This window comes from Haliotis rufescens, unplaced genomic scaffold, assembly GCF_023055435.1.
Source record: "Haliotis rufescens isolate VD_foot unplaced genomic scaffold, xgHalRufe1.0.p SCAF_53, whole genome shotgun sequence".
In the NCBI taxonomy this organism is placed as follows: Eukaryota; Metazoa; Mollusca; class Gastropoda; order Lepetellida; family Haliotidae; genus Haliotis; species Haliotis rufescens.
In genome coordinates this window covers 1,403,812-1,429,676 of record NW_025964257.1, presented here as the reverse complement: position 1 = coordinate 1,429,676, position 25,865 = coordinate 1,403,812, and the positions used below count along the sequence as shown (strand labels likewise).

General features: G+C 44.1%; 1 protein-coding gene across 4 annotated transcripts; it reads left to right on the top strand.

The window, feature by feature from the left end:
• Window positions 1-206: 206 nt before the first annotated feature.
• LOC124115258 (transforming growth factor beta regulator 1-like) lies at window positions 207-23,409 on the top strand. Of its 4 annotated transcripts, XM_048385039.1 has the most exons (12): window positions 215-265; window positions 3,089-3,262; window positions 5,915-6,030; window positions 6,955-7,123; window positions 8,875-8,945; window positions 10,665-10,912; window positions 12,945-13,087; window positions 14,695-14,841; window positions 17,787-17,884; window positions 18,855-19,081; window positions 21,914-21,971; window positions 22,053-23,409. In XM_048385039.1, the coding sequence occupies exons 2-12, from the start codon at window positions 3,134-3,136 to the stop codon at window positions 22,102-22,104; spliced, it is 1,458 nt and encodes a 485-aa protein (XP_048240996.1). In that variant the 5' UTR covers window positions 215-265; window positions 3,089-3,133; the 3' UTR covers window positions 22,105-23,409. The 4 variants fall into 4 exon arrangements, with proteins under 4 accessions (XP_046332146.1, XP_046332145.1, XP_048240996.1 ...); XM_046476189.2 differs by having other exon boundaries at window positions 210-265; window positions 3,095-3,262; window positions 21,914-23,409; XM_046476188.2 differs by having other exon boundaries at window positions 21,914-23,409.
• The last annotated feature ends 2,456 nt before the right edge of the window (window positions 23,410-25,865 follow it).

The following is a 25,865-nucleotide window of genomic DNA, read 5'->3' as shown; positions in this document are numbered from 1 at the left end:
GTTTCAGAAAAGTTTACTTGCTATTCATACGAATAGCCGTTCTGGTATACTACTAATTATAAGCAATCACATTCACACGTGGAATTGATAGTACAGGCGCATACTTATTTTCTTATTCTTTTGTCAAATGGTAACTTTACCAAGTTTGTTCTGCAACAAATTGAACATATTTCGTTTTATTCCTATCTATACATTTACACAAATATGCAAGGGAGGCTACTCTACAAGACAATAAACTTTTGAGCTTCAGAAGCATTGTAAACAGGTAAGGGCGAGCGACCGACTTGTAAGGGTTTTCTTAAGACAGTGACACGTCAGTTAAGTAGATATTATTACCGAGTAACGATAGGCAAGATAAGTGTCCCTACAGGTCGATGTATAATACATCATTGAAGTATAATACCCCGAATACTACGTATTGTCTTTACCCCGATCGGCAGACAGTAGGGCCGGGACGAGTCCAATTTTAGTACCCGGGTACCCACCCCCTATTACCCGACCCTACCCGGGTAGGTCTCAGGAGATGTCTTAAAATGTCCGATTGGGACCTTTTTTAGTACAGCATTGGCAAAACGTATTTAGATCCATGTATTAAACAATCTGGTCATGCATACACTGTTCAAAGTTGCCTTACGTTAACTTATATCTTTATTCGGAAATAGTGCACTTTACCGGGCGCACTTTTTCAGATCCAATTAGCGCTGTGGGGGCTCGAATGCGCTTCGCCGGCTCACCGGCTCTGCTAGTTAATGCGTTAATTAGCCGACGCTCTACCACTGGACCACAGGCCCTATCACATGTAATCAGTGCTCGTTTAACAGGTCATTAGAATCCCCATTGACATGCATGCATAATTCAGTAAACAATGAATTGCGCATGCGTGTGACGTCACAGTCCGCTCTCCCATTCATCTTTTCTTGAAACCACACCCGCAATTGTTTATGTCAACATGACCGACCAATAGGATTAACTGGATTAATGCTTGAACAGGTAAGAATTTATGGCTAACCCTTGCCCAAAGCAAGCTAACCCTTATGACCGAAAAGGGGTTTTGGATCGTAAAGACGTGTAAGTTTCCCTAAGACTGAAATCAGGTGTTGGATCGTAAAGACGTGTAAGTTTCCCTAAGCCGAAAAACGGGTGTTGGATCGTAAAGACGTGTAAGTTTCCCTAAGACCGAGAACGGGTGTTTGATTGTAAAGATGTGTAAGTTTCCCTAAGACCGAAAACGGGTGTTGGATCGTGAAGCGAGAGTCACCAGAGCGTGAGGCACGGTAACGGTATAACGAGACAGCGGTGGCACTATAGCGCGGTAATTGAGCGGATGGTAGAGCTGGGGCTGCACCCGGTTAACTGCATTGTTGCCCTTTATTCAACCATATGAAAAATCAGAAGGAATGGGTGCATAATCAGAAAGAAATGCGAAAATTATTGACTTGTAGTGTAACCATAGAGCTATAGATAATTTTTGTCATTATGCATTTTATCACATGATTAACCATGGGTCTGGGTAGTCCTGTGGGTCCTGTGGCTATTCAGTACCAACCCTGGTGCCCGAGTTACCCGTCCAAGCCCTAGCAGACAGTATCACAAAGATTGTGATATCTGCAATAGCAGTCTTTGTCCAAATGCACAAAGTGTCTCTCATGAGGTGGTAGGATGACCTTCTAGCGCCTCACAGGCAGCTTGGGTTGTATACTGCCCAGGGAGCTGAGAATGAAAATCGAGTGCTCACTGATCCATTGACCAGGGTAATAATAGTGTAGCGCCATGAGCATCCACTCAGTGAATGCAATCTGGCGCATTATAAATGCACTTATTATTATGATACCTGTATATGTTGCACACTCATTCTTTTTATTTTGTTTGTTTGTTGTTTAAAGCCACACTCAGCAATATTCCATGAGGGTGGTCTGTAAATAATCGAGTCTGGACCAGACAATTCAGTGATTGACATCATGAGCATCGATCCACGCAATTGGGATCGATGACATGCATCAACCAAGTCAGTGAGCCTGACCACCCGATCACGTTAGTCGCCTCTTATGACAAGCATAGCCGCCTTTTATTGCTGAAGACCTATTCTACCCCACTTTTTATTTTGAGGTAAATGTTGGATGGAATGTTTTTTTCCATGACCAATGATGATGATGGAATTGAAAGTAGGATAGTCTTCCAAACTGAAATATGGCAAATAAGTTGGCGTCATACGCGTCATACCACAGGTATCAGGTAAACACCTATTTAGGTGTAATACATCAAGTGGCTTGTTATTGACCAATCTACGGTTATCCCAAATCTGACATTCAGTAAACTACAGTTATAACGAACTCGAAGGGACCACTAATTTTAGTTATAACCATAGTTCATTATAAGCATATATACAGCATATATTCAACAAATGGCCAGGACTAAAAAATAAGTTTGTTGAATCGGTCAGTTCGCTAAAACGGTGTTTGTTATACCCGTAGTTTACTGTACTTGGACAAGGTTATCGTCAGCTTGTTCACACAGACACTTTCACAACTTTTGGATAAATAAGGTAATGAAACATTTGCATGAATTAAAACTACAGCACATGAAGGAGATTCAGAGAGATTTGACTTTGAGAGGCAGGTGTCTTTGATACATTACTCCTGGCGTTCTGAGACCCGGGAAGATTCCGGGGTAGAATAGGTCTTCAGCAACCCATGCTTGCCGTAAAAGGCGACTCTGCTTGTCGTAAAAGGCGACTAAAGGGATCGGGTTGTCAGGCTCGCTGACTTGGTTAATGCATGTCATCGATCCCAATTGCATGGATCGATGCTCATGATATTTATCACTGGATTTTCTGGTCCAGACTCAATTATTTACAGACAGCCGTCATATAGCTGGAATATTGCTGAGTGCGGCATTAAACAACAAACCAACCTGGCGTTCTGAAGCAAGGCATTGCGGAGTTACCTTCGACGATATAGATGTTCATTTAACTTGCATGCTACATTTGTAGTTAACAGTTGTTGCCTTTTTGAAACTGATACATTTTTCACCTGATCCTGCTTTTGCAATAACATCTAAACAATGAAAACAGTTTCTGAATCCTTACAAGTTGTAGGAAGGCATCACACATCCCAGTGTCACTGTGACAGAGTCCATGAACATTCCTGGTCTCCAGAGATCTGGACTGCTGAGTCCGGACGCAGACGGAAAAAGTCAAAACGCTACACAAAGTGGTCTCCCCTTCTCTTCGCCTACACAGCCTCAGCAGATCCCAAACATGCCGGTACGTGGCACTGCCGTCATTATGGCAGGAAGATGGTTTTTGGGTTGGTTTGTTGTTTACGCCGCACTCAGCAATATTCCAGCTATGTGACGGCAGTCTGTAAAGGACAAGACAATACAGTGATTCACATCATGAGCATCGATCCACGGAATTGGGATACGATGACATGCATCAACCAAGTCAGTGAGCCTGACCACCCGATCCCATTAGTCGCCTCTTACGACCAGCTTAGTCACATTTTACAGCAAGAACGGGTTGCTGAAGACCTATTCTACCCCGGATCTTCACGGGTCGGCATGGAGATGTTAAAGCATAGATTGCAATCCACTTTGTCCAATACAATATATATCTACAAGGAGTGTTGCAATATGTCTACCTCATGTATAGATACATACGGTTGTACTGGAGTCGTGATAGAATGCAATTAATATTTGCAACTGTTTCAGTTTGTGTGAACTTCCATGACTGATAAATTAATGCTTGTTCTAATAGTTTTCAGCTTACAATTTCTTTTGTGATAGGCGGTAAGGCAATGCAATGTTATTATTCAATGTTAATATCCCTCTGAATTTAGGAATTGTTTTTTTAAATCTCAAGTTCGAACAAACTAAGGATTTTATTCCAATTTTCCTACCAAAGGCACTTGGGTTTGAAATCCTAGATAAATCCATTATTGCAACAAGACAGTCAGTATAACAATAATGTGTGTTTTGTAATATATTACTTTCATTATCATGATTATCATGATTTCAGCAGTAATTCCAAACACTAGTCTCCGTGAAAAACTCTCTTCTAACTGTATAGATACTATCTACTTGGTAGGAAAACATACTAGGTTAACTGTTGTACTTTCTACCATGCTTGTTTTGTGAGCTGAAATTGAGGTTTGTTTTGCAGCATCCTCTTTCATTATGGGGGGCACGGGTGGCCCAGTCGTCTAAGGCGCCGCGATTCTCTGTGCAGAGTTGCGTCCCTTGGGCACGCCAGAAACCTATGATTGTGGGTTCGAATCCCGGTTCGCCCCGATTATGTTTCTAGGTTTTTCAGCACCATACCCGTGCTCGTGGGTTTCACCGAAGTGGTAAACGTCTGAGACCTGCATCACTTCGAGCTTTCCTCCCACATTAAGCTGACACGCCGTGATATAACTGGAATACTGTTAAAAGCGGCGTTAAATCCAACTCACTCACACTTTCATTATGACTTACCATATTCGACACAATAAGGGCCCAGGGCACTCTCAAAATAAGAAATAGGGGGCTCTATTAGAATAAAATTTTGGTGAAAAAAACAGTTGAAAGATTGTAAATTTCGTAAAGTCTGTGTATTATGTACACGACAGATATATTTTTCAGAATTTAATTGCCCATAATTAAGGGTGCATATAACACACAGATAAATAAGTCTTGTGTACATTGATCAATTTGAAGGGATGCTAATTGTTTGTTTGTTTGTTGTTTGTTTGTTTATTTGTTGTTTAACGCCGTACTCAGCAATATTCCAGCTATATGACGGTCGAGTCTGGACCAGACAATCCAGTGATTGACATCATGAGCATCAATCCACGCAATCTGGATCGATGGAAACCAAGTCAGTGAGCCTGACCACCGGATCCCGTTAGTCGCCTTTTACGACAAGCATGGGTTGCTGAAGACCTATTCTACCCAGATCTTCACGGGTCTCTGATTGTTGGTTTTAATCACATATTCATTTTCTGACCTCACATTCCTGTGCTCATGGGTTTCACGGAAGTGGTAAATGTCTACAACCTGCTCCATTTTTGGCATTCCATCCACATTATACTTACATGCCTAAATATGACGGAAGGGCATGGTGGCCCAGTCATCTATGGTGCCACAAATTCCTTGCAGAGTTGCGACCCTCGGGCACACCAAAAACCTATGATCGTGGGTGGGTTCAAATCCAGGTTCACCCCGATCATGTTTCTAAGGTTGTGAGCACCATACCCGTGCCCGTGGGTTTTACAAACGGCATCAACGTCCATAACCCTGAGCTGCAGATAAGCAGTGTATTTGCATAAAATACCTCCCCCTCCCCCAAATATAAATATTTAAAAAAAATTACTTTCAATTATTTTGCGTACAGAAATACATGCATTAAATGAAAAACTCAAATGTATAAAAATACCTCGCGTAAATATCCAATGAAGCTTTTTCAGCATGTGTTCAAAGGAGCTAGTTTCTGAAACACAATTACGAGCTAATTTACTTACCGAGTCAAACCTATATTTTTAGAACAGTTATTGGTATAAATAGAAACCCTAGAGTAAAAACTCAATTGCTCAATAAGTTATCTGGAGCTATGATAACCTTCTTTAACATTTGCTGCACCTGAGAAATTACACTGACTTTTCTTAATATGACTGACATACATTTCAAATCCACATTGAACTCAACTGACCTCATGGATGACCAGGCTGAAGTAGTAGGTAGCTACTGACAATGTGTGTGTCACAGCTGCTGCCATGGAGGTGTTCCTATGTGTGGTGCGATATGTTGTACATACTCATCTGTTTCTGCAGGGCTCAACTCCATCTCTGCTGTCGGGCATGTCGTTGGTGTCACAGCTGACGCCATGGAGGTGTTCCTATGTGTGGTGCGATATGATGTACATACTGATCTGTTTCTGCAGGGCTCAACTCCATCTCTGCTGTCGGGCATGTCGTTGGTGTCACAGCTCGCATCTCCTCCGGCAGCAGGAAGCCATGCTGCAGCTCTTCAGCAGCTCCATCTACAGAGCACTGCAGGGTAGGTAACTCATTCAGCTCTCAGCAGGGTAGGTAACTCATTCAGCACTCAGCAGGGTAGGTAACTCATTCAGCACTCAACAGGGTAGGTAACTCATTCAGCACTCAGCAGGCTAGGTAACTCATTCAACACTCAGCAGGGTAGTTTACTTATTTAGCACTAAACAGGGTAGGTAACTCATTCAAAACTCAGCAGGGTAGGTAACTCTTTCCCTTCTTGACAGGGTAGATAACTCATTCAGTTCTTGGCAGGTTAGGTGGCTTATTCAACATTCAACAAGGTAGGTAACTCATTCAGCACCCAGCAAGGTAGGTAACCTTTTCAACACTCAAGATGTAGGCTAATGCACTGAAGTGTTGCCTAATACTGAAGATCTGGGTTTAATACTATAATGGTGAATGTGTGAAGCCCATTCCTTTTGTCCCCTACCATAATGTGTCTAGAGATGAGGAGAGGTGAAATTAGGTTTAACGTCGCATCCAAGATTATTGAACTTATATAGCAACGTGCACGCATGTGTGTGTTTGTGGCTGCTTATACTAGTCCGGACTGATGCTGATTTATGGTTCTAGCTCACAGAGATACCATGCCACAGTTTAACATGAATACCCCACTCAGACACAGTATTCTGACTCCGAGCCGACCAGTCCTTGTTTTAGCCCCTTAATGCCGAGCGCCAGACAGGGTAACAACAAGTACCATCTTTTAACGTCTTTTGGTATGACGCGGCCGGGGATCAAACCCCGGACCTTCCCCTCTCCAGGTGGATGCTCTACCACTAGACCACGGAGGCCGTCTAATGTGTCTAGAATATTGCTACATTGTCATATATAAAATACCCTAGGGCACACTCTGACTTCTATGTTAAAAATTGAATGTAACGAGGAGAAAAAGGATCACTGCAGGTGGGTTGTCTGTTGGCAGTGTCCAGCCAGGCCAGAGTTTGTTGGGCAACTTCCCCAAGGCAAGCCCTGCCAGGAGTTTAGCAGGCAGGTTTGGTGTGAGGAGCTCAGCTACTCGGGCGACCCACCCCCAGGATTACTACTACAGGAAGTGGAGACGCCTCAAGAAGCTCATCAAGGACACTGTGTTTGTAAGTCACCCATCTCGCATCATTCAGTTGCAGGAGTTCAACATGAGATTTACATGTTAATTTTATATTTTTGTTTGTGCAGTGATCAACATAGCCTTTCACCTTTTAACATGGATGTCTACACAACAGATGTATATATTTGTCTCCTACGTAAGGTTTTTCCCTTTATTTCCAGTTGTCATTTATCATTCAGAATCGTCTGTGAATGATCACATTTCTTCTCTGTATCAAGTTACTATTTTCTATCCCAGAATGCAATATATTTTCCCCGGGCATGCGCAGTACTGCGGATGTGACGTCATTTTGTTTATCTATATTAACAAGAGCCTCAATGTCGTTCAGCTTGTTTCCATTGTTCTCTCAGCTGTCATTACGACCCTCCATCCATCCCCATCTCCACCAAGGGGCTGGCTCGGAAGGGGCTTGGAATGTCAATCCTTCTGTACACTATCATTATAAGCGCTTGCGGCCCCCAAAGTATTTTCATTTTCACTCAAACCCACAGGGTATCACCCTTTCTACTGACCCGCAGGGTCTCTAAAATAAATATTTCAAATTTACTGATGCAATTGTTTTTGTTGTCACTGCACAAACTGATATTATTGATAAGTAAAGTAATCTTTATGCCTTCTTTTGTAAATCACTTAGGGCTTCCTTATCATCTTTTCAAAGACTTGTAGTATCATTGGTCATTAACATTTTTAAGGTGTTTTGTGGAAATAATTGTCAATTGATTGAATTGAGGAAAATGTAGGAAAACATTTATTTATTTCTAATGACCAATCAAAGGGGAACAAAAAAAGGCAATCTTTCAATCAGAGAGATTCTCTTGGAATTAGCACTCCTTTCAGAAAAGTGTTTGAAATGAATGTCTGACTGAAAACATTCAGTAAATATGATTTTGATGTCAGAAGCAGCCATTTTGGCTCAATTGTTTCATAGGCATTACTTGAAGTTGACAGATGACTAAGTAGACACAATTTATGGATAACAACTTCTTTAATACTGTGGGGACACGGGTGGCCCAGTCGTCTAAGGCACCGCGATTCTCTGTGCAGAGTTGCGTCCCTTGGACACGCCAGAAACCTATGATTGTATGTTCGAATCCCGGTTCTCCCCGAATATGTTTCTAAGTTTGTCAGCACCATACCCGTGCTCATGGGTTTCACCAAAGTGGTAAACCGTCTGAGACCTGCCTCACTTTGGGCTTTCCTCCCACATTAAGCTGACACGCCGTGATATAACTGGAATACTGTTAAAAGCGGCATTAAACCCAACTCACTCACTCACTCACTCTTTAATACTGTAAAGGCGACGTTATATACGTAAAAGTATAGTTCCTTATATTGTTGTCAAGCAAGACTGGGTATAAGGATCTATACCTAAACGTCGCCTTTACAGTATTAAAGAAGTTGTTATCCATAAATTGTGTCTACTTAGTCATTTTGTAATGATCACTCATCACAATTGTGAGGAATTGTGATACAAATTCATTTTTGGATCTTTTTGCAAAATGTTATGGTGTCAAGATTAAGCAAATACATTCATCTGTTTTCCTGACTGTGTTTGTTGTAGATCAATGGGTCTTTTGTTGTAGATCAATGGGTCTTTTGTTGTAGATCAATGGGTCTTTTGTTGTAGATCAATGGGTCTTTTGTTGTAGATCAATGGGTCTTTTGTTGTAGATCAATGGGTCTCTTGTTGTTGATCAATGGGTCTCTTGTTGTAGATCAATGGGTCTTTTGTTGTAGATCAATGGGTCAGTGTGTGATGAGGTGATCCGCATCGAGGAGAAACTGGCCCGGTCCAAGGAGGAGAGAAGGTAGGTCTGGGGGGTTCTGTCAGGGTAAGGAGAGAAGATAGATCGGACGTCTGGGAGGTTGGGTCAGATGAGGAGAGAAGGTAGGTCGGATGTCTGGGGGTTGTGTCAGGGTTAGGAGAGAAGGTAGGTCGGATGTCTCGGGGGTTGTGTCAGGGTAAGGAGAGAAGGTAGGTCGGATGTCTCGGGGGTTGTGTCAGGGTAAGGAGAGAAGGTAGGTCCAGATGTCTCGGGGGTTGTGTCAGGGTAAGGAGAGAAGGTAGGTCGGATGTCTGGGGGGTTGTGTCAGGGTTGGGAGAGAAGGTAGGTCGATATCTGGGGGTTGTGTCAGGGTTAGGAGAGAAGGTAGGGCGATATCTGGGGGGTTGTGTCAGAGTAGGAGAGGAGGTAGGTCGGATATCTGGGGTTGTGTCAGGGTTAGGAGAGAAGGTAGGTCGGATGTCTGGGGGTTGTGTCAGGGTAAGGAGAGAAGGTAGGTCAGATGTCAGGGGGGTTGTGTCAGGGTTAGGATAGAAGGTAGGTCGCATGTCGGGGGGGTTTTGTCAGGGTAAGGAGAGAAGGTAGGTCGGATGTCTGGGGGTTGTGTCAGGGTTAGGAGAGAAGGTAGGTCGGATGTCTGGGGGGGTTGTGTCAGGGTAAGGAGAGAAGGTATGTTTGCTCTGTGGGGTTGTGTCAGGGTAAGGAGAGAAGGTAGGTTAGATGTCTGGGGTTGTGACAGAGTAGGAGAGAAGGTAGAGTGGATGTCGGGGGAGGGTTGTGTCAGGGTAAGGACAGAAGGTAGGTCGGATGTCTCGGGGGTTGTGTCAGGGTTAGGAGAAGAGGTATGTCTGCTCTGTGGGGTTGTATCAGGGTAAGGAGAGGTGGTATGTCTACTATCTGTAGGGTTGTGTCAGGGTAAGGAGAGGCGGTATGTCTACTATCTATGGGGTTGTGTCAGGGTAAGGAGAGGCGGTATGTCTACTATCTGTGGGGTTGTGTCAGGGTAAGGAGAGGCGGTATGTCTACTATCTGCGGGGTTGTGTCAGGGTAAGGAGAGGTGGTATGTCTACTATCTGTGGGGTTGTGTCAGGGTAAGGAGAGGCAGTATGTCTACTATCTGTGGGGTTGTGTCAGGGTAAGGAGAGGCAGTATGTCTACTATCTGCGGGGTTGTGTCAGGGTAAGGAGAGGCAGTATGTCTACTATCTGTGGGGTTGTGTCAGGGTAAGGAGAGGCAGTATGTCTACTATCTGCGGGGTTGTGTCAGGGTAAGGAGAGGCAGTATGTCTGCTATCTGCGGGGTTGTGTCAGGGTAAGGAGAGGCAGTATGTCTACTATCTGTGGGGTTGTGTCAGGGTAAGGAGAGGCAGTATGTCTACTATCTGCGGGGTTGTGTCAGGGTAAGGAGAGGCAGTATGTCTACTATCTGCGTGGTTGTGTCAGGGTAAGGAGAGGCAGTATGTCTACTATCTGCGGGGTTGTGTCAGGGTAAGGAGAGGCAGTATGTCTACTATCTGCGGGGTTGTGTCAGGGTAAGGAGAGGCAGTATGTCTACTATCTGCGGGGTTGTGTCAGGGTAAGGAGAGGCAGTATGTCTACTATCTGCGGGGTTGTGTCAGGGTAAGGAGAGGTGGTATGTCTACTATCTGTGGGGTTGTGTCTGTTGGTAGTCTGTTGGTGTTGTCAACACGTTGTCAGTGTTAAGAATCATGCAATTATCAAGTGATGGGCATGACTGATGTAGGTTCCTCCTGAGGAAACTGCTGCAATACCAGTCTGTCACTGAGGCACCCATGCCGCCGGTCAAACAGGAAGTGACAACACCATCAGTAAAGACAACCAAAAGTCCGGTCGTGTTGGCATCACCAGCATCCGAAACAATGATGCAGGAGACAGCCACACCCATCCCCAGCAAGTCCAAGTCAGCAAAGAAGAAGGCCCCGCCCACTTCCACAGACAAGAAAAAGAGTTCTGCCAGCAAGGAGCTTATTGGTGAGACTCCCAATATCTAAGTGTGCTGATCTCATTTAGTTACGATCACCTTAGCGCTAAGATCGCTTTGTACAACAGCACCCTGGTCTCCTTTAGGTTGGCTGTGTAGATGGTAGTCATGTCAAGGAGCTTATTGGTGAGACTCCCAATATCTAAGTGTGCTGATCTCATTTTGTTACGATCACCTTAGCGCTAAGATCGCTTTGTACAACAGCACCCTGATCTCCTTTAGGTTGGCTGTGTAGATGGTAGTCATGGCAAGGAGCTTATTGGTGAGACTCCCAATATCTAAGTGTGCTGATCTCATTTAGTTACGATCACCTCAGCGCTAAGATCACTTGGTACAACAGCACCCTGATCTCCTTTAGGTTGGCTGTGTAGATGGTAGTCATGGGAAGGAGCTTATTGGGTGTGCTGGGTGCCGTTGTACAAAACAACCTCAGCACTACGACTGTCATGTGTCTATGTTAAGTTACGATCACCTTAGCGCTAAGATTGCTTTGTACAACAGCACTCTGGTCTCCTTAAGGTTGGCTGTGTAGATGGTAGTCATGACAAGGAGCTTATTGGGTGTGCTGGGTGCCATTGTACAAAACTGCTTTAGCGCTATGACTATCCTATGTCTATTTTAAGGTATGGGAGTTACGATCACCTTAGCGCTAAGATCACTTTGTACAACAGCACCCTGACACTCAATTTTGGCTGTGTAGATGTTTAGTCTTTCCTGAATTCCTCTGTTTATTTTATCAAACTCTGCAGGAGAATAACATTTTTCTGCTTTTCAAGAGAAAGTGTGCATAATCCACACGGAATACACTATCTAAAACATAGTGCTTTAGTTGACTGTGTTTGGTCTTTTATTACAAGGTAGATACCAGTGGTCATATTCAACCCATCTTCCCAAGGCAAGGGAGTTAACTGACTGTAAAAGTCCAGTTTCCACCCTTGCCGAACTAGGCTGGTATTATGGAGTTACACTTTGGCTGGGCTAACAAGTCTATGCATAGTCCAATCAAAATCGTGCAACGAAATCGAAATCCAGTTTGTAAACTGTCGTGCTGATTTCGGTCGATTGCAGGATTTCCAAAAGCATGTGCACCACCGCCAGATATTTTCCATGTTTTTAATCAAGGTGCTTACGTGATTTGATGCACTTCGTCATGTAAGACCCGTTTTATCACAATATAGATCTTGATTATCGATCAGATCGTCTTGACTGGGCGCCGCCATTTTGTTTGAATCCAATGCAAGTGATACGAGAGATGGAATCTGATTGGTCCATAGGAGAGGTTTAGAAGGGACATAACTGGTAATAGCCACTGGTGGCGCTACGATCGAGCCAAGGAATTCCAGCCTAGTTCGGCAAGGGTGGAAACTGGACTTTTAAAGTCAGTTAACTCTCTTGCCTTGGGAAGATGTATTCAACTTGTCTGCAGCTCTTTTGGGACTCTGTTAACACTATGGTTAAGAAAATCAATGTTACATAAAAGGTATTGATGAAATAGATGTTTCCAGTGTGACTCCGATTCAGAATATCAACAGTATATATAGATGATGGGGCTGCCTTCTACCTAGGCAGTCATGGAGGTAGTAATGCCATGTCCATGGAAAGGTCGCTGCTCTGCAAACATTCTTGTGTTGGATCATGTGGATGTCAGATCATAGCAACTGATTCAATAAATTATTGAATTTGTTTAGAGTGAGTGAGTTGGTTTTAACAGTATTCCAGGTATATCACAGCGTGTCAGCTTGATGTGGGAGGAAAGCCCGAAGTGATGCAGGTCTGACGTTGACGACTATGGTGAATTTGTTTAGAACATGTTCAATTACAATGTATGTATTCTTATGTCATAGTTTCATTTCATTGTTTTGTAGTAAGGTTAAGTATTATGTTGACCCTTGTCTGATAAGAGGCAAAATGGATGAATAGAATTGATCCCTTTGATTTGCAGCTTAACAAGAGTCTGTATTGTGTATACCACCTTGATGTAGACAGCTGGCCTGTTCCTCACACTCACCAGATGTGTTTCAGATTCTATCCAGCCGAAGCCGAAGAAGAGTAAATCAGCTGGCGCCAATCGCCGTATCGCCATTCCCCTCATCCCACTTGACCCCACTGGCCGGCCGGTCTTCCCTCTCGTCCTGGGCGACCTCACTGTCCACAGTCTAGGGGAGGTAACTGCTCCACTCACTCTTCAACACTTCATTTCACTATTGTGTGTAGTTCATGTTCTATAACGCAGCTGGATCCAAGATTTTTAAAATTGAGGGGTGGATATTACCCTTACTCCACACATCCACATCCAAAACATCCACACGCCACACCTCCTCACCTTCACACCCCCAACCTCAACACCCCACACCTCAACACCCCACACCTCAACACCCCACACCTCAACACCCCACACCTCAACACCCCAAACCTCTACACCCCTTACCACCACACCTCTACACACCCACACCTCAACACCCCACACCTCAACACCCCACACCTCAACACCCCACACCTCAACACCCCAAACCTCTACACCCCTTACCACCACACCTCTACACACCCACACCTCAACACCCCACACCTCAACACCCCACACCTCAACACCCCAAACCTCTACACCCCTTACCACCACACCTCTACACACCCACACCTCAACACCCCACACCTCAATACCCCACACCTCTACACCCCACACCTCAACACCCCAAACCTCTCCACTTCACATCTCTTCACCCAACACCCCCACACCTCTACACCCCAAACCTCTACACCCCACACCCCAATACCCCACACCTCTACACCCCTTACCACCACACCTCTACACCCCTTACCACCACACCTCTACACCCCACACCTCAACACCCTAAACCTCTCAACCCCGCATCTCTACACCCAACACCCCCACACCTCTACACCCGAAACCTCTACACCCCACACCTCAACACCTCAAACCTCTCCACCCCACACCTCTACACCCCACACCTCCACACTTCCACAACTCTACACCCCAGACCTCCACCCCCAAACCTCTCCACCCTACACCTCTACACCCCACACCTCCACAACTCTACACCCCAGACCTCTACACCCCAAACCTCTACACCCCACACCTCCACACGTCCACAACTCTACACCCCAAACCTCCACACTTCCACAACTCTAGACCCCAGACCTCCACCCCCACACCTCAAGACCCCACACCTCAACACCCCCACACCTCAACACCTCTACAACCCACATCTCTACCCTCCTACACCCCACACACGTCCACATCTCCACACCCCAGCACCTCACACCTCTACACCCCACATCTCTACACAACCACACCCCTACACCCCCCACACATCCACATCTCCACACCCATGCACCTCGATCCCCTCACCTCCACCCCCACACCTCTACACTCCACACACCCCACACCCCTACACCTCTACACTCCACACACCCCCACAACTCCACCCCCACACCTCTACACCCCACACCTCAACACTCCACACACCCCACACCCGACACTTTCACCCCCACACCTCAAACTTCCACACCTCCACACACACACACCCCCACACACACCTCCATCCCCCCACACCTCAACACCCACCCAAGCCAGCACCACCCCCTACAAACACACACACACCCTCCATAGGTGAGGATCATTGCTCACAACACCAGTCACTTGATTCAGCTGTCCTCTCGCTGGAGTGTGGCATTAAACAAATAAACAAACAAATTAACACAAATACTACCTGGCTGACAACATTCACTCACTCCGTGCTGCCGATACTTTCAGCTGAACGCGGACCGGTCCTGCTTCCACTCAGTTGAATCCATCTTCCCCGTGGGCTTCTGCAGCACCCGCGTCTACGCCAACATGACCAACACCGACCTCCGCTGTCTCTACACCTGCAAGATATCGGACTCTGGCTCCAGTCCCGTGGTGAGTGACTGTCAGGGGGAGGTGGATTGTTTGACCCAGACCGTCTCAGGGGGTCATCTAGACCTGGGGCGGTCGGGTAGCCTAGTGGTTAAAGCGTTCGCTCGTCACGCCGAAGACCCTGGTTCCATTCCCGACATGGGTACATTGTGTGAAGCCCATTTCTGGTGTCCCCCGCCGTGATATTGTTGGAAAATTGCTAAAAGCGGCGTAAAACCATACTCACTCACTCACTCACTCATCTAGACCTGCCCAGAGGCTGATATTCGGCCCAATATGCAGCAATTGTCAGAGAGGAAGAGGCTTAGTTTTACATTGCTGTATCGAATACAATGTTTAATGATTGAATGCAATTGCATGCAATTTTAATTATCTATAAATTTTGCAAGGGAACTTACTTTGGAATAATAGATAAATTCCTGGTCAGCAATACTTACACTCAACAAACCCTTTCCACTTGTGTAGTAGTAGTAGTAGTAGTGGTGGTTGTAGTAGTAGTAGTAGTAGTAGTAACAAGTAATTTAAGTGTTCTCATCTCCATCAGTTTAGGAATAAAAAACACTCTCTCCTTCCCTCAAGAAAACCCACCTACCCACCCATGCACACACACACGCATGCATGCACACACACACACACAAACACACACACACACTCACTTGTGCAATGGTGGTCCTTGTCAAGTGAAAGACCTGTGATCGATTCCCCACATGGTTACAAATTGTGAAGCCCATTACTGCCATCATATTACTAGAATATAGTGAAAAATAAAAAGCTGTGTAAAACCCTACTCTCATTCATTAGTGATGTCCCCTCGTCCTGATAATACTGCAATATTGCTCAGAGTATCTTGAACCCCACTCTCTCACTCATTAGTGATGTCCCCTCGTCATGATAATGCTGCAATATTGCTCAGAGTATCTTGAACCTTTCTCTCTCTCATTTATGATATGTCCTCGTCATGATAATACTGCAATATTGCTCAGAATATCTTGAACCCTACTCTCCCACTCATTGGTGATGTCCCCTCGTCATGATAATGCTGCAATATTGCTCCAAATGTGTTGACCACCCTACTCTCTCACTCATAAGTGATGTCCCCTCGTCATGATAATGCTGCAATATTGCTCCAAATGTGTTGACCACCCTACTCTCTCACTCATAAGTGATGTCCCCTCGTCATGATAATGCTGCAATATTGCTCCAAATGTGTTGACCACCCTACTCTCCCACTCATTTGTGATGTCCCCTCGTCATGATAATGCTGCAATATTGCTCCAAATGTGTTGACCACCCTACTCTCTCACTCATAAGTGATGTCCCCTCGTCATGATAATGCTGCAATATTGCTCCAAATGTGTTGACCACCCTACTCTCTCACTCATAAGTGATGTCCCCTCGTCATGATAATGCTGCAATATTGCTCCAAATGTGTTGACCACCCTACTCTCCCACTCATTTGTGATGTCCCCTCGTCATGATAATGCTGCAATATTGCTCCAAATGTGTTGACCACCCTACTCTCTCACTCATAAGTGATGTCCCCTCGTCATGATAATGCTGCAATATTGCTCCAAATGTGTTGACCACCCTACTCTCTCACTCATAAGTGATGTCCCCTCGTCATGATAATGCTGCAATATTGCTCCAAATGTGTTGACCACCCTACTCTCTCACTCATAAGTGATGTCCCCTCGTCATGATAATCCTGCAATATTGCTCCAAATGTGTTGACCACCCTACTCTCTCACTCATTGGTGATGTCCCCTCGTCATGATAATGCTGCAATATTGCTCCAAATGTGTTGACCACCCTACTCTCTCACTCATTTGTGATGTCCCCTCGTCATGATAATCCTGCAATATTGCTCCAAATGTGTTGACCACCCTACTCTCTCACTCATTGGTGATGTCCCCTCGTCATGATAATGCTGCAATATTGCTCCAAATGTGATGACCACCCTACTCTCTCACTCATTTGTGATGTCCCCTCGTCATGATAATCCTGCAATATTGCCCCAAATGTGATGACCGCCCTACTCTCTCACTCATTTGTGATGTCCCCTCGTCACGATAATGCTGCAATATTGCTCCAAATGTGTTGACCACCCTACTCTCTCACTCATAAGTGATGTCCCCTCGTCATGATAATCCTGCAATATTGCTCCAAATGTGATGACCACCCTACTCTCTCACTCATTTGTGATGTCCCCTCGTCATGATAATCCTGCAATATTGCTCCAAATGTGTTGACCACCCTACTCTCTCACTCATTTGTGATGTCCCCTCGTCACGATAATGCTGCAATATTGCTCCAAATGTGATGACCACCCTACTCTCTCACTCATAAGTGATGTCCCCTCGTCATGATAATGCTGCAATATTGCTCCAAATGTGTTGACCACCCTACTCTCTCACTCATAAGTGATGTCCCCTCGTCATGATAATCCTGCAATATTGCTCCAAATGTGTTGACCACCCTACTCTCTCACTCATAAGTGATGTCCCCTCGTCATGATAATCCTGCAATATTGCTCCAAATGTGTTGACCACCCTACTCTCTCACTCATTTGTGATGTCCCCTCGTCACGATAATGCTGCAATATTGCTCCAAATGTGATGACCACCCTACTCTCTCACTCATAAGTGATGTCCCCTCGTCATGATAATGCTGCAATATTGCTCCAAATGTGTTGACCACCCTACTCTCTCACTCATAAGTGATGTCCCCTCGTCATGATAATCCTGCAATATTGCTCCAAATGTGTTGACCACCCTACTCTCTCACTCATAAGTGATGTCCCCTCGTCATGATAATCCTGCAATATTGCTCCAAATGTGTTGACCACCCTACTCTCTCACTCATAAGTGATGTCCCCTCGTCCTGATAATGCTGCAATATTGCTCCAAATGTGTTGACCGCCCTACTGACTTGGTGCTTGCTGTCTTCAGTTTGAGATTGCGCCTGATGACAGCCCGGACAAGGTGTGGAAGGCCAAGTCCCCGGCGGAGTGTCACACCATGCTGCAGCGAGCCATCACCAAGGCCAAGTGAGTAGAACACACGGCTCATCTTTTAACAGAAATACAGCGTTACAAATTGGCACTAGTCCTGTAGTCCTTACCAAACTGCACAATTCTAAAGGTATCCTAAGGACCAGTAGAAATTGGCCCATTTTAAGGGTTTTGCTATATGTTATCATTATTAGGTCTAGTGGACAAAAATGAAAAGGAGGAATAATATGTCATAATGTTCACACAAGACGTTAAGTTTGGCCACACTTTTTCCATTTTGGGGGGTTTACTGATTTTTTTGTCAGTCAGTCAAAAAGTCCAGTTTCAAATATAGTTTTTTGATTCCCTCAAAATATTATGAAGGTAGGAAAAAAAGGATTTTAGAAAGTAAAGTAAGAGTTGGAGTTTTGAAGGTGAATTTTCAGTAATTTATTTAGATTCCTCACCGTAATGATGTTTTTTGTAACATTGTACATATTTCAGGTCGGCAGAATAGGAAAAACACTGCTTTTTCTACACATTTAAATTTTTGGGAGGATGCAGTTTCAGAAACAGTTCATTAGTTATTTTGATTCTATGTTTTTATTTCTGAGATGCTTTGTCCTTATATCAAGATTGCTGTTGATATTGCACACAATGTATTAGATCATTTCATCATTTCATCATTTGACTGTTGTATTTGATAATTTTATTGTTTGATCAATGTTTGTGATCATTGTATTTGATCATTTGATCATTGTATTTGATCATTTCATCTTTGCATTTGATCATTGCATTTGATCATTTGATCATTGTATGTGATCATTTCATCATTTGATCAATGTATTTGTTTCAAAAAGTGGGTAGTTTCATTATATTTTGTGATATTTGTGATTCAAAATAAAATAAACGTGAACTATTGTTTTAATGTTATTATCCGTTTGCGAGTTTAAATTTGACCCTTGTCACTATACTCAGTAAACCCAAAAGAGATAGTGTTGCCTAACCTTGCCTTTTTGTGATACAGGAGTGTGGACTTGACGCCGACCCCCACCAGCGGGGTGGATTTCTTCGGGTTGACCCACCCCATTGTCCAGAACCTCATACAGTCCCTCCCCGGGGCCCGGAAGTGTGCCGGCTACAAGTGGCACAAGTTCGAGGTGAACAAAGGGGAGGTGATCGACAACATCGTGCACTGCAAGACGGATCCCATGGTCAACTACGATGCACTCCGGAAACTGGTGGGAGCTGCTGGTAGGTTGTGACGTTGTCAGCCCATCTCCCCGGGACAACGGAGTTAACTGACTATATATGTCCAGTGCCACCCTTGCGGAACTAGGCTGGAATTTTGTGGCTCGATCGTAGCACCACCAGTGGCTATTACAAGTTATGTCCCTTCTGCAAGCTCCTTCCCAGCGCGTGACACCTTCGTTACACTCTCGGTAACATCGCTGCCACCAGTGTGGGCCCGGCCATTACAAGAATCAGTGGCTATTACGAGTTATGTCCCTTCTGCAAGCTCCTTCCCAGCGCGTGACACCTTCGTTACACTCTCGGTAACATTGCTGCCACCAGTGTGGGCGCGGTCCATTACAAGAATCAGTGGCTATTACGAGTTATGTCCCTTCTGCAAGCTCCTTCCCAGCGCGTGACACCTTCGTTACACTCTCGGTAACATCGCTGCCACCAGTGTGGGCGTGGTCCATTACAAGAATCAGTGGCTATTACGAGTTATGTCCCTACTGCAAGCTCCTTCCCAGCGCGTGACACCTTTGTTACACTCTCGGTAACATCGCTGCCACCAGTGTGGGTGTGGCCATTACAAGAATCTTGAGATTTGCCCTCTAACCCCAAATGTAGTAACGTTTATACTTTTGTTTGGGAATGCCATCATATTTCATTTTGAAAAGGTTTCTGCTGACCTATTAGATATTACCTCTCATATTACTTGTATTTGCTTCAAGCTAACTTGAGACAAACAGTGAAGATGGTCTGATCAATAATCAAGATCTATATTGTAATATCTTACCTTGTGAAGTGCATCTCCCCAGGCAAGAGAGTTAACTGACTTAAAAAGTCCAGTTTCCACCCTTGCCGAACTAGGCTGGCATTACTGGGCTCGATCGTTGCGCCACCAGTGGCTATCACCAGTTATGTCCCTTCTAAGCCTAACTCCATGATACCAGCCTAGTTTGGCAAGCGTGGAAAATGGACTTTAAAAGTCATTTAACTCTCTTGCCTCGGGAAGATGCGTGAAGTGCATCGAGTCACTTGAGCAAGCTGATTAAAAACATGAAAAGATTAGGAAAATATCTGTTGATGCCCATTTGACGATACAAATGCATTGCAAATCCTGCAATCGACCAAAATAGGGCGGTCAGGTGGCCTAGTGGTTAAAGCGTTCGCTCGTCACGCCAAAGACCCATCTTAGTGCTAAGACAATCATAACTCCCATACTTTAACACAGACTTATGACAATGTTTGTGCCAAGACAGTCGTAGTTCCTATACTTTAACATAGACTTACAACAATCTTCGAGCAAAGACAATCGAAGCTCCCATACTTTAACATAGACTTACAACAATCTTCGAGCAAAGACAATCGTAGCTCCCATGCTTTAACACAGACATAAAACAATCTTCAAGCAAAGGCAATCGTAGCTCCCATACTTTTACATAAACTTACAACAATCTTCGAGCAAAGACAGTCGTAGCTCCCATACTTTTACATAGACTTACAACAATCTTCGAGCAAAGACAGTCGTAGCTCCCATACTTTAACATAGACTTACAACAATCTTCGAGCAAAGACAATCGTAGCTCCCATGCTTTAACACAGACATAAAACAATCTTCAAGCAAAGGCAATCGTAGCTCCCATACTTTTACATAAACTTACAACAATCTTCGAGCAAAGACAGTCGTAGCTCCCATACTTTTACATAGACTTACAACAATCTTCGAGCAAAGACAGTCGTAGCTCCCATACTTTTACATAGACTTACAACAATCTTCGAGCAAAGACAGTCGTAGCTCCCATACTTTTACATAGACTTACAACAATCTTCAAGCAAAGACAGTCGTAGCTCCCATACTTTTACATAGACTTACAACAATCTTCAAGCAAAGACAGTCGTAGCTCCCATACTTTTACATAGACTTACAACAATCTTCGAGCAAAGACAGTCGTAGCTCCCATACTTTTACATAGACTTACAACAATCTTCGAGCAAAGACAGTCGTAGCTCCCATACTTTTACATAGACTTGCAACAATCTTCGAGCAAAGACAGTCGTAGCTCCCATACTTTTACATAGACTTGCAACAATCTTCGAGCAAAGACAGTCGTAGCTCCCATACTTTTACATAGACTTACAACAATCTTCGAGCAAAGACAGTCGTAGCTCCCATACTTTTACATAGACTTGCAACAATCTTCGAGCAAAGACAGTCGTAGCTCCCATACTTTTACATAGACTTACAACAATCTTCGAGCAAAGACAGTCGTAGCTCCCATACTTTTACATAGACTTACAACAATCTTCGAGCAAAGACAGTTGTAGCTCCCATACTTTTAAGTGATTTGTGGAGGGAGGCCCTGGTCCCATGTAACCCATGCTTGATGTAAATGATCCATTCAGTCTGATGTGGTGTTTGGTCACTGACGGTGAAAGAGTTGTTTGTACGTAGGTGAATGTGGAAAGGACACCTTCCACCTTTTTGGTAAGGGATGTGCACTAGCTCTTTCCTCAGTGACGTTTTCTATAAAAAAAATCAGACACCATTTATAGCCTCTAAAATAATTCGGGGTGGGGCAGGGGGTGTGAGGGTGTGACAGGAGCTTGCCCCACACACAACAGCTAGAAATAAAAGAATAAATTGAAGAAGTTCATAGACTTAGTTAGCTTTCTTTGTTTGTTTGGGAATTACCGATATATTGTAAATGTCCGAATGTCAACAACCCTGAAATAGCTTTAATTTGAATACATTTACAATATATTATTTGTGAAAGAAACCACTTGTTTCCCTGTAAATGTTAATCATATCAGCTATAATCTATCATGAACACGATAAATCTATTGTTTCAGGAACAAAGGCACAGGCCATCTCAGCCTCTGCTCATCTCGAACCTTCAACCAGCCTGAGATCCCTGTTGACCAGTGGGCCCTTCACTACAGCCATGTATGCTCAGAAGTGACCTCAGACCAGCCTCTTAACCAGCCTGAGATCCCTGTTGACCAGTGGGCCCTTCACTACAGCCATGTATGCTCAGAAGTGACCTCAGACCAGCCTCTTAACCAGCCTGAGATCCCTGTTGACCAGTGGGCCCTTCACTACAGCCATGTATGCTCAGAAGTGACCTCTGACCAGCCTCTTCAACCAGCCTGAGATCCCTGTTGACCAGTGGGCCCTTCACTACAGCCATGTATGCTCAGAAGTGACCTCAGAGCAGCCTCTTCAACCAGCCTGAGATCCCTGTTGACCAGTGGGCCCTTCACTACAGCCATGTATGCTCAGAAGTGACCTCAGACCAGCCTCTTCAACCAGCCTGAGATCCCTGTTGACCAGTGGGCCCTTCACTACAGCCATGTATGCTCAGAAGTGACCTCAGACCAGCCTCTTCAACCAGCCTGAGATCCCTGTTGACCATTGGCCCTTCACTACAGCCATGTATGCTCAGAAGTGACCTCAGACCAGCCTCTTCAACCAGCCTGAGATCCCTGTTGACCAGTGGGCCCTTCACTACAGCCATGTATGTTCAGAAGTGACCTCAGACCAGCCTCTTCAACCAGCCTGAGATCCCTGTTGACCAGTGGGCCCTTCACTACAGCCATGTATGCTCAGAAGTGACCTCAGACCAGCCTCTTCAACCAGCCTGAGATCCCTGTTGACCAGTGGGCCCTTCACTACAGCCATGTATGCTCAGAAGTGACCTCAGACCAGCCTCTTCAACCAGCCTTCTCTACGGCCATGTGTGCTCAGAAGTGACCTTGTATCAAGGGGAGATAACATATGGACAGCCTGATGTGGAAGGCTCACATCTCACCAACAGATTTCTGTGATAGAGATATTGATACAATGCGAAGTTGTTGGCATCAGAAGGGAGTTTGAGACATCACAGTCACTGTCATCACTTATGCCATAACAAAAAGCGCAATAACAGGATCAGGTGGCTGATGCATGTCATCGTATTCCAAAATTGTGTGGATCGATGCTCATGATGTCAATCACTGGATTGTCTGGTCTAGACTCGATTATTTACAGACCGCAAACAAACAATAAAAACAAAACAAAACAGAAATCATCACTACATCACAATCATCATAATAACAACACAGGATCTGTCCACATCTGTCAATGAAATAACAGTTTGTAAAGAAAGTTCATTGAATATTTTGGCTCTCACATTTGTCATGTTATTGTCTCTTATCATACCTATGATAGATGTCCTATTCATTTACTTGTTCAGGTTGTTGTACATTAAGGAAATGTTTGACGTGAGAAAGTCATATTTGTGTTGATTGTCTCTGTTGTGCTGGAACAAAAGTGAGAAAACAATAAAATTTGGTTACATTGCAATACATTGCCAGTGTTTATTTTCTTGAATGATGACTTCGTAACTCACGATAGAATCATGTGTTCCATGATGCCTGAGAATAGATGGGATTGCACTGGCCTGATGCCTATAGAGAATAGGTGAGGTTGCCCTGAATATTGCGAAAGAGCTGAGGCTGCCCTGAAGCTTACGACAGAGCTGAGGCTGCCCTGAAGCTTGCAAAAGAGCTGAGGCTGCCCTGAAGCTTGTGAAAGAGCCGAGGCTGCCCTGAGGCTTGCGAAAGAGCCCAGGCTGCCCTGAAGCTTGCGAAAGAGCTGAGGCTGCCCTGAAGCTTGCGAAAGAGCTGAGGCTGCCCTGAAGCTTATTAAAGAGCTGAGGCTGCCCTGAAGCTTGTGAAAGAGCTGAGGCTGCCCTGAAGCTTACGAAAGAGCTGAGGCTGCCCTGAAGCTTGCGAAAGAGCTGAGGATGCCCTGAAGCTTGTGAAAGAGCTGAGGCTGCCCTGAAGCTTGCGAAAGAGCTGAGGCTGCCCTGAAGCTTGCGAAAGAGCTGAGGCTGCCCTGAAGCTTGCGAAAGAGCTGAAGCTGCCCTGAAGCTTGTGACATCTTTTTTTCCTGATTTTTTTTTTCCAATTAGGTTTTAGATAATAATGATAGGATTCATGTAATTAATGTTCATTTGAGAGTCTGAAAAACAAAATTTGTTACATTTTTATTATATTTAGATATAGTTTAGGTAATATTTTTTATTCTGGTCCAGCTGAGGGACAACCATGATTTAAGTAAATCCAGAAAAATATTTGCTTTTAAACAAACAAATATTAACTTGAAAGTACATTTTTTAGCATTTTACATTTGAAGAAAGGTAAGCTACCTATAAATAGTCTTGAAAAGGAAATCAAATATCTTAAAACACATTTCTGCAAACAAACAACTGATGTACAGGTCAAGTGGGAAATTGTTACGGTGTTGAGATTTTCACCCTACTACATCTACGACAGTGAGTTGCATGACAATACATATTTACACATCAAAGTGACAGTATCGCGAGCTCCCAGTAGGGCTTCGATGACAGCACGTGGAGCCGTACAACCAATATAAACCAGAGACCATATAATATAATCTATTATATGGTCTCTGTCTAAACATAGGATAACTACGCAAATGGAAATAATTTTACACGATTTAGGATTTCTTTCAATGACGTTTATTCTATGACATATGTTTATCAAGATATGTAGACTTGTCAAAAATGAAACACATGAAAAACATATGCAATATTTTGAATGGACTATGTAAGATGTGACGAATCGTCACATGGCGCTGGCCTGTGGCAGAGGTACTGCGCTGGTCGCATGGAACTCTGGATAGGAGAGCGTCCACCTACGTCTGTGTTGAACGTAATGGTTTTAGAGTGTAAATAGATATATTCCCGTGTTATGGGTTTTCGGATGCTTAAGAAACATTCGCTAATCACAAGAACCGTAAAACATCTCATTCACTTATCAAAGACAGCTTTATCTAAAAATCAAACCATCATTTGAGTATTTACAATTTCTGTTGACACCACAACCCTCGTTATAGCTGGAGTTTTTCGTGATAAACATTGCCGTCTGAAAACGTTTGATGTCCGAAAACATGATCCGACGATATAAATGCCTCTCCTCTTCAACTCACACTTCGAAGTGGACTAAAATTCGAAATACATCACGTACACTAAACGTTTTGATTTCTGTTGCAAATTCCCTCTTCTGTGATAACAACCACTGTCATTTTATGCCAAGCAGAATTACTGTGTGTTTAGAAATCTAAACATCGGATATTTAGTCGAGGGATTGAATTTCAAAAATAGCATATTAGTGATCACGGGGATCTGTTTTTCACCAAAACCCCTATGGTAATTTTTAAACGTCGCCGAGGAACCTTGAATCGTTTGGAATGTTTTGGAAAATACGCAAACACGAACGCCGAAGTGCACTTTCCGCCATTGTGGATAGTGTTTACAATTTCACGTTTGACGTATGCGGGTTATTAAACGCCTATTAGATCACGTACGTTTCAAACTCAGCTGCTATACATGCATCCCTGAATTCCTCATACACTTTAGAAGCAAATGACAAATGGTCTTTGTCACCAATACAAATCGAGATGACATCAAGAGAAACAAGAGCCCCCCCCCCCCCCCCCCCCCCCCCCCCTGGATATTAACGCAATCATGACTTAATATACACTTGCATTGTACATATATAATACTGCAAATATTTCGTAATTTTGACTCTGTCAGCATTTAAAATCAAAATCAGCAAATCTGACAGCATGAACGTGTAGTTCTCTAGATACAAATGTAGCATAGAGATCTGAACCGTTTCCATGTTATGATCCAGGATAAATCATATTAAAGGTATTACTCTCTTCATAACAAACACATGTATACAATGTATCTGTTTATAATAGGGTTGGGATAATATTGGTTTGCATGCTATGGTC

Coding starts and splice junctions, on each gene's coding strand:
- LOC124115258 (XM_046476189.2), top strand. CDS start 3,134: ATGAACATTCCTGGTCTCCAGAGATCTGGACTGCTGAGTCCGGACGCA. Junction 6,031..6,954: donor CATCTACAGAGCACTGCAGG/GTAGGTAACTCA, acceptor GTCTGTTGGCAG/TGTCCAGCCAGGCCAGAGTT. Junction 8,946..10,664: donor CGGTCCAAGGAGGAGAGAAG/GTAGGTCTGGGG, acceptor TGACTGATGTAG/GTTCCTCCTGAGGAAACTGC.